This window comes from Botrytis fragariae (assembly GCF_013461495.1).
Source record: "Botrytis fragariae strain BVB16 chromosome Unknown tig00000225, whole genome shotgun sequence".
NCBI lineage: Eukaryota > Fungi > Ascomycota > Leotiomycetes > Helotiales > Sclerotiniaceae > Botrytis > Botrytis fragariae.
The window spans coordinates 404,154-420,168 of NW_023501002.1; the positions used below are offsets into that span (position 1 = coordinate 404,154).

General features: G+C 44.1%; 6 protein-coding genes across 6 annotated transcripts; 2 read left to right on the forward strand and 4 right to left on the reverse strand.

Annotated features, from left to right (window-relative positions):
- Positions 1 to 425: 425 nt before the first annotated feature.
- Bfra_011184 (putative oligosaccharide translocation protein rft1 protein) lies at positions 426 to 2,209 on the forward strand (the record flags this gene model as incomplete). The annotated part of the gene is made up of 3 exons (XM_037341515.1): positions 426 to 1,195; positions 1,247 to 2,098; positions 2,155 to 2,209. The coding sequence occupies 3 exons, from the start codon at positions 426 to 428 to the stop codon at positions 2,207 to 2,209; spliced, it is 1,677 nt and encodes a 558-aa protein (XP_037188327.1).
- A 48-nt stretch (positions 2,210 to 2,257) lies between these two features.
- Positions 2,258 to 4,120, reverse strand: Bfra_011185oa (putative atp-dependent rna helicase dbp3 protein; the record flags this gene model as incomplete). Its single annotated transcript, XM_037341516.1, has 2 exons — positions 2,258 to 2,411; positions 2,463 to 4,120. 2 exons carry the CDS (start codon positions 4,118 to 4,120, stop codon positions 2,258 to 2,260), a joined length of 1,812 nt encoding a protein of 603 aa, XP_037188328.1.
- A 513-nt stretch (positions 4,121 to 4,633) lies between these two features.
- On the reverse strand, positions 4,634 to 5,742 carry Bfra_011186 (putative iron sulfur cluster assembly protein 1 protein). The gene is made up of 2 exons (XM_037341517.1): positions 5,136 to 5,742; positions 4,634 to 5,082 (listed from the first exon to the last, which is right to left on the reverse strand). Exons 1-2 carry the CDS (start codon positions 5,569 to 5,571, stop codon positions 4,913 to 4,915), a joined length of 606 nt encoding a protein of 201 aa, XP_037188329.1. The 5' UTR covers positions 5,572 to 5,742; the 3' UTR covers positions 4,634 to 4,912.
- A 1,068-nt stretch (positions 5,743 to 6,810) lies between these two features.
- On the forward strand, positions 6,811 to 9,367 carry Bfra_011187 (putative ubiquitin carboxyl-terminal hydrolase 14 protein; the record flags this gene model as incomplete). Its single annotated transcript, XM_037341518.1, has 4 exons — positions 6,811 to 6,838; positions 6,897 to 6,964; positions 7,057 to 9,167; positions 9,220 to 9,367. The coding sequence occupies 4 exons, from the start codon at positions 6,811 to 6,813 to the stop codon at positions 9,365 to 9,367; spliced, it is 2,355 nt and encodes a 784-aa protein (XP_037188330.1).
- Positions 9,368 to 9,615: 248 nt separating this feature from the next.
- On the reverse strand, positions 9,616 to 11,410 carry Bfra_011188 (putative glutamate carboxypeptidase protein; the record flags this gene model as incomplete). Its single annotated transcript, XM_037341519.1, has 3 exons — positions 9,616 to 9,802; positions 9,858 to 10,482; positions 10,594 to 11,410. The coding sequence occupies 3 exons, from the start codon at positions 11,408 to 11,410 to the stop codon at positions 9,616 to 9,618; spliced, it is 1,629 nt and encodes a 542-aa protein (XP_037188331.1).
- A 4,112-nt stretch (positions 11,411 to 15,522) lies between these two features.
- Bfra_011189 (uncharacterized protein) lies at positions 15,523 to 15,919 on the reverse strand (the record flags this gene model as incomplete). Its single annotated transcript, XM_037341520.1, has 2 exons — positions 15,523 to 15,593; positions 15,685 to 15,919. 2 exons carry the CDS (start codon positions 15,917 to 15,919, stop codon positions 15,523 to 15,525), a joined length of 306 nt encoding a protein of 101 aa, XP_037188332.1.
- Between the last annotated feature and the right edge of the window lie 96 nt (positions 15,920 to 16,015).

A 16,015-nucleotide genomic window follows, 5' to 3' on the forward strand; every position in this document is an offset into this window, starting at 1 on the left:
TAACATACAAGTTTCGCGTGATATGTAAACGGTATTGTTAGACTTATCACTTCATAATATTTCGGAAGTTTCCACATAGGGTCAGGTAGATCTTTCAATTCCAAATTTATTCACCGTAGCAAACACTCAGTATTTGCTCACCTCTCCGTACCTTCTATACCTCGTCAATCACCATGCTAGATCAATACAATCAAGTTCCCATCTGGAATAGGTTTATCGAAAGAGTATGAATATTAAGGATAAAGATCAAATTATCATTGAGCACTGAGGTAGTACATGTTGCTGTTCGCACATAATTTCTTTTCCCTCGCCGGAGCGCAAGGTTAATCAATTATATCATGTGATCAGCAATCAAAGTGCATAGGCATTTTGAAATTACAAACCAGATTGCAACCAAAAATACAGAGCGATACATATGGCCATCGATGACATCTGTGGAACCCAACAAAGTGAAGCCAGCGGGCAAATCTCTTTTTTCAACATCAGCTGGTGGAGCATCCCTCTTGATTGCATTGCAAGCCGGGTCTCGAGCGTTGACATTCATCGTGAACCAGATACTTCTCCGGTATCTCTCACCCGAGCTCCTTGCTGTGTCAACACAACTTGAAGTTTACTCCATCACTGTACTTTTCTTCTCCAGAGAAAGTCTGCGTGTCGCAATACAGCGCCAGACCGACACGAGCGACGATGACTCTAAAGCCAAACAGGACAGTAATCTGTCCACAAAGGACAGATATTTGGATAGCCGAACGACTGCTGGTAAAAGCCAAGCAATCGTGAATCTGTCTTACATCTCTATTGCTCTCGGATTGGCATCTACGCTGCTGTTTGGTTGGATCTATGCCAATGCCGGGCAAACTGGAGTGATTGAAACGCCTTATTTTCAACAATCTTTGAAATTATATGGTGTGGCTGCAATTCTAGAATTGCTGGCCGAGCCATGTTTCGTCATCGCGCAACAAAAATCGGCCTTCAAAGTTAGAGCTGCTGCGGAATCGATAGCAACAGTTTTGAGATGCATTGTTACTTGCGCTGTTGCGGTTTGGGCTGCGCGTCATCAGATAGAGTTGGGTGTACTGCCATTTGCCATTGGCCAGGGGGCATATGCTATTGCGATGCTACTGGTGTACTCATTGGGCGTCTGGAACATTGCGTCGCGGGGCGGATTCTCATTAATGATCAAGCCTATTTACAGGTATTTGAAACATCTTGACATGGTACAATTTACGAAGCTAATTAATGGTAGTAAGAAGAAGGAGTATATCTACTCTTACCTCTCCAAACCACTCTTATCTTTGGGAGGGAGCTTGATGATACAATCAATGGTAAAACATGTCTTGACACAAGGCGACACGTTTCTTATAGCATCTATGGCCACCCAAACAGCCCAAGGTATCTATGCACTAGCGAGCAACTATGGTGGCCTGGTTGCTCGACTAGTCTTACAGCCAATCGAGGAAATGTCCAGAAACTACTTCGGGAAGCTCCTTTCTGTCGTTGACGGAAAGCCAACCAAGGGAGCTGCCGAGAAAGCCAGCACAGAATTGCACAGGCTTCTACGTATATATCTTATATTGTCAGTTGCCATAGTTGCCGTAGGTCCAACTATCGCCCCGCTTCTATTGAACTTCATTGCTGGCCCACGATGGCAGTCTTCTGGAGCTGGCAATGTTCTTGCAGTGTATTGCTACTACATACCATTACTTGCACTAAATGGAGTGTGTGAGGCTTTCGTAGCCGTTGTTGCCACCGAAGCCGAAGTTTATAGGCAATCTTTGTGGATGTCTGCTTTCTCTGCCGGCTTTGGTGGTGCCGCTTATCTGTTTTTAGGAATTTTGGATCTCGGGGCCGAAGGTCTAGTACTGGCAAATATGGTTAACATGCTCTTGCGGATCATATGGTGCAGTCGTTTCATTCTGACTTACTGTGGGCGCTATGGCGCTAAATTCACAGTTAAAGACTTGTTACCACGACCTAGCACAATCTCACTTGGGGTCGTTACGTATGCCGCACTTGCTCAAATGAGAACATCATTCACGGGTAGTTTAGTGGACATTGTCAAGAGTGGTTTGGTGGCAATAATTTTTGTGATTCTCCTGTAAGTTCTCAGCTGCAACGCCGATCTATAAACTACTAACCATTACGCCTTGATAGAGCCACGAGCGAGAAAGGATATCTCCTCGAATGTTACCATGCAATTAAAGGCTGAATCTAAATTCTCCCAGCAAATTATCCTATAACCCTAGCTAATTGCATCTTAATCAAATGTTATCTTTGTTGCTTTTTTGGTAGTGTCCACATTCTTGAAAAATGCACCATAAGCATCGTGAGCCTTCTTCTTGACCGTAGTACCAAACTTCAATAATTCGTCGGGGACTGGTTGGTTAGCTGCCTTGAGGACGTTGATCAAACTAAATCGACTATTAGTAGATGATAGATCAAAATTTGGATGTTTTACTTACGCGCCAGACTGAGCCTTGTCATGCTCAGTGAACAATGTAATTGCCAGTCCATCTTTGCCAGCTCTACCTGTTCGACCAATGCGGTGCACATAGTCTTCCACTGTAAGAGGGAACGTGCAGTTGATAACTAACTTGACAGCAGGAATATCCAGACCTCGAGCTGCGACATCTGTAGCAACCAAGATTGGAGTGTTACCACTCTTGAAAGCCTCCAAACTCCTCGTTCTTTGCTCCTGACTCAAATCACCATGGATACCAGCAACTCGGAAGCCCTTCTGTCTAATAAAACTCTCTACTCTGGTAGCTTCCTTTTTGTACAAACAAAAGACCAGGATTCGGTCATCTTTTTGACTGCCACTTTGATATTGCTTTAATAGTTGCATAAGTCTGTATTCCTTATCTCTTGGTTCCACAACCTCAACCTTTTGAACGATGCGCGAGTTGGCTCGCAAATCTCCTGTGGGATTGTCACCAATTGCAATCTTCACAGGGCTGGTCATGAATGTGGCAGCTAATTCGCGAACAGACTCGGGCCAAGTAGCTGTGAACATGAGTGTCTGTCTCTTTCCAAGAGAGGGAGTAGTGTTGATAATCTTTCTGATCTCTTCCTCAAACCCTTTATCGAGCATACGATCAGCTTCGTCAAGAACGACATATCGGGCCTTGCTCAAATCTGCGCACCCTTGATTGATGAGATCGTTGAGACGACCGGGGGTAGCGACAACGATGTCCGCAGTTTTCAATGCTCTGATCTGCTCATCCTTGGGAACACCACCATACACACAGACACACAAAAGACCAGATGCCTTGGCAAGTTTTACAATCTGCTCATAACTCTGCATCGCCAATTCTCGAGTCGGCGACACGACAACGGCCCTAGGACCTTTGTTTATCTGGTTCTTGGGCAAAGCTGACATATAACGCACGCAAGGAACAGCGAATGCCATGGTTTTGCCCGAACCAGTCTCGGCGACACCAATTACATCGCGACCAGCGAGCAAGAACGGCCACGCGGCGGCTTGAATAGGTGTTGGGGCCTTGAAGTCCTTAAATGGGGCTCGTTGAGCAGGATCGGTGATCGGTAGGTAATCGAAATTTGTCAGCGGTCTTAGAGTAGCTGAGGTAGATAATGGGTCGGTGATGGTGATGAAGTTTGTAGTCAAGAAGGAGTCTATTTCGCTTTGTGGCAAGCCGCTCAGATTAGGATCTTCTGTGTACGTTGTTCCATTTTGTTGCGGAGTAACGCTTGCAGGGGCTGCAGTTTCAATAGACTTGGTGCTGTCAGCCTTCTCTTCTTTTTCTTCCTTCTTCAATGCCTTCAATCGTGCCTTTTCTGCCTTTTTAGCAGCTTTCGCATCTGCAGCAGCATTGGCATCCGACGCAGGCTCAATTGCATCGACTCCTGATTTTTCTTCTTCTTCTGTCTCCTTTTCTGCCTCTTGAGCTTTCTTCTCCTTCTTAAGTCGTTTTCTTTCTCTGCGAGCCTCTTTCGATTCTACCTCAACTTCGATTGGGGTGGATTCTGTGGCTGGCTCTTCGACATCCTTGGATTTCTTTTCCTTCTTATCCTTCTTTTCTTTGCGACTTTTCTTGGAGGAGATCTTGATGTCGTTATCCCCAGAATTGAATTCTGTATCTTCTATTGTACGTTTCGGCATGATTAAAATTTGCAATCGTGGTTGATTTACACAGTCAAATATATTTTCAAAAAAGCTGCAGATGGCTAGATGCTACCCTGCAGAAAAAAAATATTTAGTTCCTGACAAATGATAAGATAAAGACACCTTCACCCGCTTTGCCGATTCGCGGCTTAACTTTTTTTCGAAATTTAATTTGGCGAATCAAAGCATTTCAGAATATCTTGACATTTCTCTCTCTGTTATTACTTATACTACCCAGTTCAATTTTGAATGCCATGGTCGCCCACTCTACAAGATTGGGTTACTATGGCCATTTGCAATTGTGAATTGAGTTTCCTGTCTAACTCATCGAATTCCACATCTGGTGATCCTTCTTCGTGGATCTTGTAGACACCCTTCCCTGTCTTGCATCTTTATGAAATTAGCTAGACACATCATATCTTGAAATACAATATGGTACATATCAGGAACGAAATCAATCACTGTTTCGATCATTTTTTACGGTGACTGCTAAACGCAACTGTTGGTATCTTATGCTTCATTTAACTAAGATGTCGTACCTAGCTGTGTGAGTGGGAGAAAACTAAACCTCCCCTAAACAATCCGGCTAATACCCAAATTTGGTGTTGGATCAAGACAAGGTCAATTAGACCAGTCTCCTCTGCCCGTTCTGATCTTTCCTGACTTCAATAGCCTGGCATCCGATCACCGATCCATGTTTTACCAGATCAAACAAGTACACCTTTCAATCATAATACACGTGGAAAGAAAAACCTTCATGTCCTAAATGCGCCTACTATCAATGTTTCTTTAAACCGTTGCTGTCTGGGACTGTGCGGGTTCCATCACTGCGTCCACGTCAATCTTTGGCATGGATGCACCAGTACCTCCGAGGTTCGTAGATTGAGATTTGGGGTTCTTGGTGTAGTAATTCGAGATAGCAGATTTGATGGCATCCTCGGCAAGCATAGAGCAATGGACTGAGGCAATGTTAGTATATGCAACTAGGTAAATGTAAAGTGCATAGACTTACGCTTCACAGGTGGAAGACAGAGCTCCTTTGCAATTTCTGTATTTCTCACTCGACCGGCCTCCTCAAGTGTCATTCCTCGCACCAATTCTGTCAAGTATGAAGAAGAAGCAATGGCCGAACCACAACCAAACGTCTTAAACTTCACATCGGAAATAGTGTTTGTATCTGGATCCACTCTGATTTGCAGCTTCATGACATCGCCACATGCTGGTGCGCCGACCAAACCAGTCCCTACATCGGTATCCGTTTTTGACATACTGCCAACATTTCTCGGCCGCGAATAATGATCGAGGACCTTTTCATGATATGACCTGCGACCAGTAACGAAAGATGGCGATGCAATTTGAGCTGGTACAGGTCTGATAGCGGAGTGGCTGTTTGCCGATAACACTCTACCGGCAACGCGGGGTGCATTTGACAAAGCTCTTCGAAACATTTTTGTGATATGTAATGGAGTGGCGATCGGATAGGTAGGAAGATTGAGTTCGTATCAATCAAAAATTTGATGATGTGATGATATATGAATCAGGTAGAGTATTGAACTTGATGAGATTTAATGTTGTGGAGTGTAGGTGGGTAGTATGATTTGATTATTACTGTATTGCGGATGAAGTAGGTAGGTTGTGATGGTGTTTGGTGTTTTGACTTGTATAAACTTGGGGTAGATCTGATAATAAATTGACGGGATTTTCAAGAGGTCATCAAAGAAATAAAGAAATATAAGTGGGAGCCAGGATCTAGAGGAAAGCGGGATTCGCGGAGCTCGGAGTCTTAAAAAAGACCTCAATGAGGCTTAGCTTGTGTATTTAACTGCCCGAAGCACCGTTATCAAGCCTATGCTGCTTATCTCAAGCGTTTTTATGTCATAAAGACGGATATAAGGTGGAAACGAACCAATCAATGAATTATGATGATGATTAGCACACCAACCATTGTTCCAAATGATGGAAAAAGACCGATGGATACCGGCGGAGATAAGATCGATTGAAATTAACGGGCCAATGAACTGTCACCAGTCTCTATGCGAAGACCGGACGCTGGCAAAATGAAGTGAATGACAAATTCTCTTTTTTCCCTTCTCCAATGTAAAATACCTAGAGTAAGTGGTGGCGAGACACAAGAGATATGGACTGTCTACCTTGAACACTCTGTCGAGTCTGTACATCGAGATCGAGAGACTACCTAGTAGTGGATTAGACTAGTTAGACTAATGGGAGACTGAAAGGCCACTCCCGTGATACCGCGATACTTTTTACCCCTCACGTGCCCCCCCCAGATTGCTTTGATCTGTAGCAATCCGTGTAGTACGAGCCTGCTAGGCCTACCTAGAGTGATCTTTACGCGTTGATGCTTCTCTTCTATGATCTATCGCATGCACTTACTTACCCATCACCCCACCAAACCACGAAATATCCCACCCCACCCCACCATCCCACACCAACACCACATTTCCGCTTTCCCATTTGGATAAATCTCACCCGCCTCGAGACTCCCTACCTGTCTAATACTTAGTGGTACATACCTAGTATCATCTACCACTACACACTACCGCTACTTGACCTGCTTGACATTCTACCAATATCAACACCTACCTCTCAAGGTCATCAATTCCTTACTACTTACATAACATAGCAATCTAAAAATTGCGGGCAACATTACAAGATACCCTAGACAAATGTCTTGTAAGCATATTGACGCAGCTGGTAAGTTCCTTACAACCTCTTGACCACCAACCTAGTATTAAAACTGATGATACCTCAGAGCTGCGTCCCCCAGGACCAAGCCAAGCTGTCTATCGCGAAGATTGTACTCAATGTTTTGATTCCATAGTAAGCTTCATAATTTGTTTGTGGCAATTGCTGCTCTATATGTTGAAACATTTTCTGATGGCATAGCACGACTGACCTTAATTCTAATCTAGGATGATTCCACTGGTTTGGATGTTTGTCTGCTTTGCTTCAATGGCGGCTGTACTGGCGATAGGAACCATTCCAAGCTCCATCATAGCATCAAAAACCATCCTTTGGTCCTCAATATTCGAAGAACAAAACGCCATATTGTTCGAGATGAGCCCCCTCCAAAGATGTCCAGATTAGCCATCGCCGCAGAAACCGAAGCCGATCGATTCGAGTACCATACAAAAGTTCGTTGTCATGAATGTGCAGTTGACGATATTGATAAATCTTCCGGTAAATTATCTGCAGTTGTAGATGGTGTAATGAAAGCAAATACATTCTCAAGAAAGGAAGAAGTGAAGGCTTGGGAGCAAGAGTTTACGTCGTGTGAACACATTCTCACCTTACAACAAGAAAGCGCACGCCAAATACAGTCTCAAGATCTAGGCCACTGCTCTCTTTGCGATCTCAAAGAGAACTTGTGGCTCTGCTTACATTGCGGTAATCTGGGATGCGGGCGAGCGCAATTTGGTGGACTCAAGGGACATTCCCATGGACTGGAACACAAACAGCAAACTGGACACGCAGTTGCGGTCAAATTAGGATCAATCACTTCAGATGGCACGGCTGATGTGTACTGTTATGCATGCGACGAGGAACGGATTGATGAAAATCTTGGGAAGCACCTCGCCCACTGGGGAATTATGCTCGCCGAGCGAGAGAAGACCGAAAAGAGTTTGATGGAGATGCAAGTCGACGAAAATATGCGTTGGGAGTTCTCCATGACTGACGAACAAGGCCACGAGCTGACGAAACTGTTCGGCAAAGGATTTACTGGTTTGAAGAATTTAGGCAATAGCTGCTACCTGGCAAGCGCGCTCCAGTGTCTATTTGACCTGCCCCAATTTCAAAAGCGCTATTTGTTACCAGATACAGATCTACCTATTGTCGAAGACCCTGCTCAGGACCTGGAGACGCAGTTGCGCAAGTTGGCAGATGGTCTGCTTTCGGGCAGATACTCGTTCCCAGACCCTGCTACCAATCAATCAGAATCGAGCGGCGTTGCAGATCAGAAAGGATTGCCACCTTCAATGCTGAAATATTTGGTGGGAAGAGGCCATGCCGAATTTTCAACCATGCGTCAACAGGATTCTTTCGAGTTTCTCCTCCACGTCTTCAAATTAATTACACGTTCTCAGCACGTAGCTCCATCCGAGGATCCCATACGAGCTTTTCGCTTCGTCATGGAGCAGCGCCTGCAATGTCTAGGCTGCAAAAAGGTGCGATATCGTACAGACGAGCAAGATAATATATCTATTCCTGTGCCAGTAAGAAAAGTACAGGCAACGGCTACTACAGACGGCGAAAGGAAGGATGAATACGAAGCTGTAACGTTGAAGGAGTGTTTAGATAGTTTCACGTCTGAAGAGATCGTAGAACTCACTTGCTCGGCATGTGGCAGTAAAGATGGGTTTTCCAAAAGATCGCTCTTTAAAACATTCCCAGAGGTTCTCGCCGTGAATGCTAGAAGATTTGTTCTCATCAATTGGGTGCCTACCAAGGTCGACGTTCCTGTCGTTATTGGAGACGAGAAGTTCCTTCTAGATGATTATCAATCACCTGGTTTGCAACCTTCAGAAACACTTCTCCCCGATGACGATGAGTCAGATCAACCTTCGTTCACTGCAGATGCAGCAGCTTTACAACAGCTCGAGGCCATGGGATTTCCAGTGGTCCGTTGTGAGAAAGCCTTACACGCTACTGGAAACAGTGACGCCAACGCCGCAATGGAATGGCTCTTCGCACACATGGAAGATGCAGACATCGACGTTCCACTAGATTTGAGCTCTGGCAAAGCTACATCTGCTACAGCCGACCCTGAGAAAATAGAAATGTTAGGCGCTATGGGTTTTGGACCTCCGCAAGCGCGAAAGGCATTAAAAGAAACTAATGGCGACATGGAACGAGCTGTAGAGTGGCTTTTTAGTCACCCAGATGACCAGGGCGAGTTTGAAGATGAGGTAGCCGCTGTCAACAGCGATGTCACTAAAGAGGATCCTCCGGGAAGCACCGAATTGCCCGCCACATTCCAGCTACAATCTATCATATGCCACAAAGGATCTAGCATACATGCAGGGTACGTTGTCTCGATTGTTGATAGCTGAGGATATAATTAACGATATATATAGTCACTACGTCGCATTTATCCGTAAAGAGATTCCTGAAGATAAAACGGCATCGTGGGTGCTCTACAATGATGAGAAGGTGGTCAAGGCCAATGACGCCGAAGAGATGAAAAAGTTTGCATATGTTTATTTCTTCAAACGAATTGATTAAGCGAAAAAGGGAGTATGGGATGGCACATAGCGGTTACGACTTGCAATTGTTGAAAAGAAATGACGATGAGCATGATGATGACAATAGAGATAGCGCAGTTAGTGTGCATCAAGCAAAATAAATTCATTCAGCTCATGCCAGTACTATGATAAGATGAAGATGTATAAAACTCCAAAGATATCACTGACTGCCAAACTTCGCATTGACAGAAATGATCTTTGTAAAGGCGCTCGCTCGGGTATCTCTTCTTATTGGTCAACCATTGGTTCCTCGGCCACATAATGCAAATATGCACCCAACAACTTGATGCCCTCAATGTAATTTCTCTTGTCTAATTTCTCATTGATCGAATGAGCTGCATCTGTAGAACTACCCATAGGTAAAAGGAGGACATTCTTGCCAGTGGCCTGCTCGAAAGTTAAGGTGACGGGAATACTAAGTAAAATATCAGCATTTATCACGAGTAATCCAAGTGGAGAAAGTAACTGACCTTCCTCCCTCACGAGTCAAATCAGGCTTGACACCCCAGACCCTCTCGACAGCCTTTGCAGCGCTCGAAAAGTTCCAGTGCTTTGGACTAGCGACCCACCACTTACCAGCATGCTGCAAGTAGCATCGCATAGTATTCTTGCTTCCAAGCTTCTTGAATTGCTCATCGACGTACTTGAAGACGAGGCGATCTACGTCCTCGGGCTCCATATTTGGAACAGTTCGAATCGAGAACTTTCCGATGACTTTGGCGGGGATAACTGTCTTGGCACCTGGCTGAGAGAATGCACCTTCAATACCGTGAACTGACAACGATGGATATCTCCAGCGGGCCATTAGGGTGTTCTCCTTGTCGTTGTGGATGGTGGTCTGACTACCTAACGATTCATGGAGATTGTCCATAGTGAATGCAATATCACCATAAAGGGATTTCTCCTCATCTGTGAGGGGAGCGACAAGTTCAGCCAAGCCTGGTATCTGAATCTTGCCATTTGTATCTACCAGGTTGCCAAGTACCCTGACCAAATCAGTCATTGGCTCTTGAGCTGTGCCTCCAAACACTCCACTGTGGAGATCTTGTCCGGGTCCCGAAATTTCAATGGAGTAATAACTGCAACCGCGAAGACCTGTTTCAAGCAAATCAGTTTGTTATTATGTCGAGAAAGAGATACTTGTGAGAGGTTGGAAGGGAGGAAAATGATACTCGAGACAAAGAAGAAGACTGCTGAAGTGCTTACCATAAGTAAGACATGGCTTTTCGGTACCAAGCCAGTAGTTATCAGAAATACAAACAGCATCTGTATCTGCGAAAAATTTATCGGCCTCTTCCTTAATAAAGTCATCCAAGCCCTCTGAGCCATATTCTTCCATTCCTTCAAAGCACATCAACAAGTTGACGGGGAAGTCAACACCGGCCTTCTGATGGGCTTCAATTGCATTGAGCCAGCCAAGAACTGGACCCTTATCATCTGTACTTCCTCTGCCATACATTCTTCCTTTATCATCGACAGTAAGCTCGAATGGTTCTGTGGCCCATCCATCTTCTTTCCCAGCGGGTTGTACATCATAATGTCCGTATACGAGGATTGTGCGTTTCTTCTTGTCATTTCCATATCGTGCAATAACTACAGGAGGAAGATCTAGATGCTCCATTCCTGGTTGTTTGCCTAATGGTCGTTTTTCGACATGGGCACCGAGCGCAGCGAGCTCATCAGCTAAGAACTCTCCCATTCGCACAACATCGGGTCTGCGTTCTTCCTCGGAGGACACGGATGGAATTGCAACTGCTTTGCGAAGTCTTTCGATAAAGTGATCCGATAGATCATCTACTTGCTTGAAGTAGCCATCGAGTTGAGGAGCCATTTTTACTTTTCGAGCTTGGTGTAACTGGATAGCGGGGGTGAGATAGGTTGAGATTCGGATTGGTGAGGGGTGAAGTTTTGGAAAACGGGATACTTTCAGGGAATTTCTATCTTCAACAAAACGAGTAAGTCTTGAACGTTGTAGAACTGTCGATATTGACTTTGTTGAGATTCGTGGTTTGATTGTGAACATGAGGTACCCTATGAGGATATAAACTTTCGAGCTTCCTGTTTTGGTGGATGGTGGGGTAAAATGGTGTCAATGAATTACGAAGGGTGGAAGGGTCCGAAGGGTGTTGAATAATATCTAATGAACTAATATCATTGGTTAACTAATATGGAGGATTTAGGCTTACAACGGCTTATGATTTAAAGCCGGTAGCTGATATTTTCTTTTGATTTTTCTAGCAAAAAATATAGCAACATAGCATGGTAAAACCTTCTATAGAACGGGGCAGAGTAGTAGATGATGATCAGACGGTAATTTACATTAGATTAGAATTATGGTATCGCCATTTCATTATCAATACATTGTATTTGTATAAAGTAATTTCAAATGTATGATCGCTTCATTGAACGCTTTTCCTACTCACGTCTACTACTACATAGTCTCACGTAGTCTAAACACATATCGCTTATGGAGCGTATATTCACTTACTTTTCCGGACTCAACCTACTCATTGTGCTAGTAGATAGACACTTGCTAATATCTAAAATACAAGGCGATGTATGTTGTGTTGAGACTATTTCACTGTGAATAACCAACAGATAAATTTGACTTGATGTGATAGCTTTCTTCAATTGGATCTTCATTGCCTTCAACAACATTGAATCTGGACTCAAATCTCTGTACTTCGGACTAGACTTCTTGAAAATTAGAAATATTAGGATGATACGTTATGTCCCGTTCATTGCCCTCGGCGAGCAGCATTCAATGGCAACTAGATGATCGATTGCCCAATATAGATGTTCATTGTTTCATAAGTCAAAAAACCTCCATCATTGGGATGCTCTCATCTCGTATTGTTTCGAGCAGCTCTCGAATCTCTAGAATTGGGGGCGTCTTAAAAGTTGAGCCTGACGCAACAAATGGGAATGCATGCACATCTTACAAGTTGTGAGCTCTTGGAGGCAACATAGTCACACCAGTTTCATGTTTGAAATAGCTCGGTGTGGAAGGATGAGAGCCTTGCTATTCTCAAGATAGTGGTAAGTTTGACAATCACGCTCATACACTTATCCTCATACCAACGTTGCCATGATTATGATCACGATCACGGATAGATCGATCTCATGCATATGTCCGCAGCGAGTAGTATTCGACCTGGAATGACAACACACAAGGACAACATAAACTCCTGCCTGCAGAACTACCATCTGCCATCTATCATGTTTCTATTTTTGTTGATTGAGTTACTTCATCTTACGTGATAAATCGGAAAATTTGTGGATGTTATTCAGGCACCATGCAGTAGTTGGGAGAATATCTGCAATTCTACTTGGACTGCATTACTTTACCGTATTATTACACTATTGATCTCACTCAGCACACCAAGAAGGTTATTTTCCTTATATTATCCTTTCTCCTACTATCACTTTCCCCTTTCAAACATACTCGAAACCTATTTTGAGACGAGGCTATAACAGAGTGTGTTATCATATCACGACTTACAGTGAGGCGCAGCTCCAAAAGGTGGTGTGGGGTCACGCACTCCCTCCATTGCATACCTCTGCAGGTGTCCAAATTCAGGTACCGCATGATATCTTCCGGTATTCAATGTACGGACTGAACAGTCTTACACTCACTCCAGGCATATCTCGACTGCGTAGAATGCCATTCCCTACTAGATCTCCAGGAACGACTAAGTACATGTAGTATCGCGCTGTAAGAAGCATCCGTTTGTCACGATTGGGTGGGGGACTTTTGTACCTGCGCTGGGGGTTGCAGACTCTCTTTTACCGTCACGGGAAAGTACATCATCCAGCAGGGACACGGACAAGAGGCATTCTTCTAGAACATATACGGCGTCTAAGGTTCTGTCGCGTCGGCTAGAAACTAAGGATGCTCGCCTCAGGTCTACTTGAAGGGGAGTTTCATGGAAGGGGTCACCAGATCACTCAGTGTAGAACGCAAACACCATTCTACAATATTCTAAATTAAAGTTGACTTTATGAAGAAGTTTTCTTCGATCAAAAACTTGAGAGAAAACACCGAACTAGATCGCCGTCTGTGGTATGTTAGTTTTTGACGATATCAATGTGCATCCAAAATCGTGACCACTCGGGAGTTACATAGGTAGAAATGTACACAGTGGGGAGATAGATAATGATGGTGAGATTGGTACTATTAGCCGGCCTCCCCCTGAGAGTTCATCTCATCTTCATACTGTTTCGAGGTTCTCCCGCAAACAATGGAGATGATAAATCCCCCAAAATCCCAATTTTTGGGACGATGACGATTAACCTTAAGTGTTTCAAACATGACCCTTTTCCAAGAATCGATAGGTCTAGAGTTCTCAACTCGTATAGAACCTATTTGGAGCAGTCGACTTTCTGCTCTAGGTAGACGGCTTTCATAAGTTCATAACAGACACATGGCAGTAGGGTTTCATTGTGTCACATCCTTGGAGAATTCTTGTAAATAGCCTTTTCTTGGTGGTTGGGTCAAGTATTTCGGGGGCCTCTTCAGGGTCGTCACGGTGGATAATGGTATGACAAACGATGCCAAAGTGGGTATCTGTACAATGCAAGCCAAGCTACGAAGCTACTGTAAGTTCTGAGCATGCTGAGGTCGTAGCACAACCCCTCCCGTCAAGTCCTCTCAGTCCTGTAACAGACCACACGATGAACCCACACAGATCCTTCTTGACTCCATTCCCATCATCTAATTAATCAGTCACCTATCATTCTCTTGGGAAACCAACCTCTCATGCTATGGATACTATGGATAGATACTACATACTTTGACGTTCCGGTTTTCCGCTGTCTACTCCATCGTAACATGAGCCAATGAAGAGCAATGAATCCCATGAACCCCCATTCCCGATTCCTGCCCATGTCGAAGATCACTTAATCAATTTCGAACTTCATGAAAAATCCATCGCAAATAAAACCGAAAAGAGGTTGCGGTTAGTCAGTCTATGGTACTCCGTACGTTACACCTCCCTCCCTCCCTCAAAGGATAAGAGAAGCTTACGTTAATGATACGAAGATTTTGTAGGTATCTGAATTCTGAAGACGTATCCGGGTCCATAGGTAGGTATTATGCATGTTAAAAAAAAAGTATAGCTAATTGATCGAGAAGAATATTACACACATACAACACATGTAACGTCTTTCTATTAGTGGTGGCATTTCGAGAGTCCGAATATGAAATCCTTTTTGGGAATCAGGTGCAGATATGCCCATGTTAATCCTTACCAAGTACCACGAGTAACTAGATACGGTGCGGTGTCCACTTTTGGATTCCCACGCCCTTGTCTCCCGGATTGTTGGGTTGGACAGAAGACGAACCAAACCCATGAAATTAATTAAGTTTGAAGAAAATACATGCTCTTGTCACATGTATGTAAGCAGGTAGCGAGGAAAGACCAAAAGAATCCAAGACACAGCAAGGTGGTATGGTTCGGTTAAAAACAAAGAACGACAAGAAAGAAAAATTGTGGTCGATTATTAACATTTACCGTACTGACTATCGCGTTCTAGAGATCAGATCATATAGCCTCATAAAGTGTTTGTGTATACAGGATTATTTATATTGTATCTGTCCTCATCCTGGGCGTTGAGTGCCGTGGGAAAACTTCCTCAGCATCATTAGCCTGAGGACCGACGTCCTGCCTATCAGTCAGCCAGCCAGGGAATCTATATTACAATTTTGGAACTTCGCGATTTTTTGGTCCTGTTTGAAAACTTATCTCCCGATTTACGATTGTATCAGGAAGATATGGGAGTTGCAACATCAATTTGAGATATTCAAAGAGGGGCGCAATCTTTTTGCTTTCCAATTTTAGAGTGGGCTGAAATCACCGTTATCCTCTTCCATCAACTCGAGTTAAACGACGGGCCGCATTTGCTGGGAGTAAGAACATGGCATGCCAAGGATATAACAGGGGGAGGCAGGGGGTTCGGATGAAAAGCCCCCAGTCCATTGGTTGTGTAGCCGTGCTTATGGTGCCTTTGCTCTTTAGTCCTAGATGAGTACCCAGGCGCAGACCTTTTCAGCGAATGATAGATGCTTTCCATCTGCAAGTTTGCTGCAGACTTACTGACCAACATATTAATTCGGTCATTTTTGTTTATTCTTGTCTACTCTACTGTATCATCCCATCTAGCAGCACTACATACACTTACTTGACCTGTATCTACAGCCGGACAACCTAACTCGTTTCAGCAATAGTCATTCTTTTGTGATGAGTAGAATGTTACATTTTGCATCATCTTGTTCATAAATAACATCGAGCTACTCACTTTGCATAGAACTCGTGCATGGTCCATAAGCGCAAACATCAGGGGTGCCACGAGCGAAAGCTGACACTTTGAATTTGATGCGGGATCCGAAGCCATGGGGTATGGTTTCTATAAGCGCCCTCAGACAAGGTCTGCAGTATGCATGGGGTTGATGGACAACGGGCAGCCTTCCACGACTTTCCTCCTCGTCTTGTCTTTTCCCTCTCTCCCTCCAACCATTCTTCTTTGTAAACATAATCGCGAAGCCAGCAATGCCCCGCGATAAGTTCTATCTTTGTGCATCTACTGCGCATTTGTCTAGGGACATTGGAAGTACATGACATATACATTT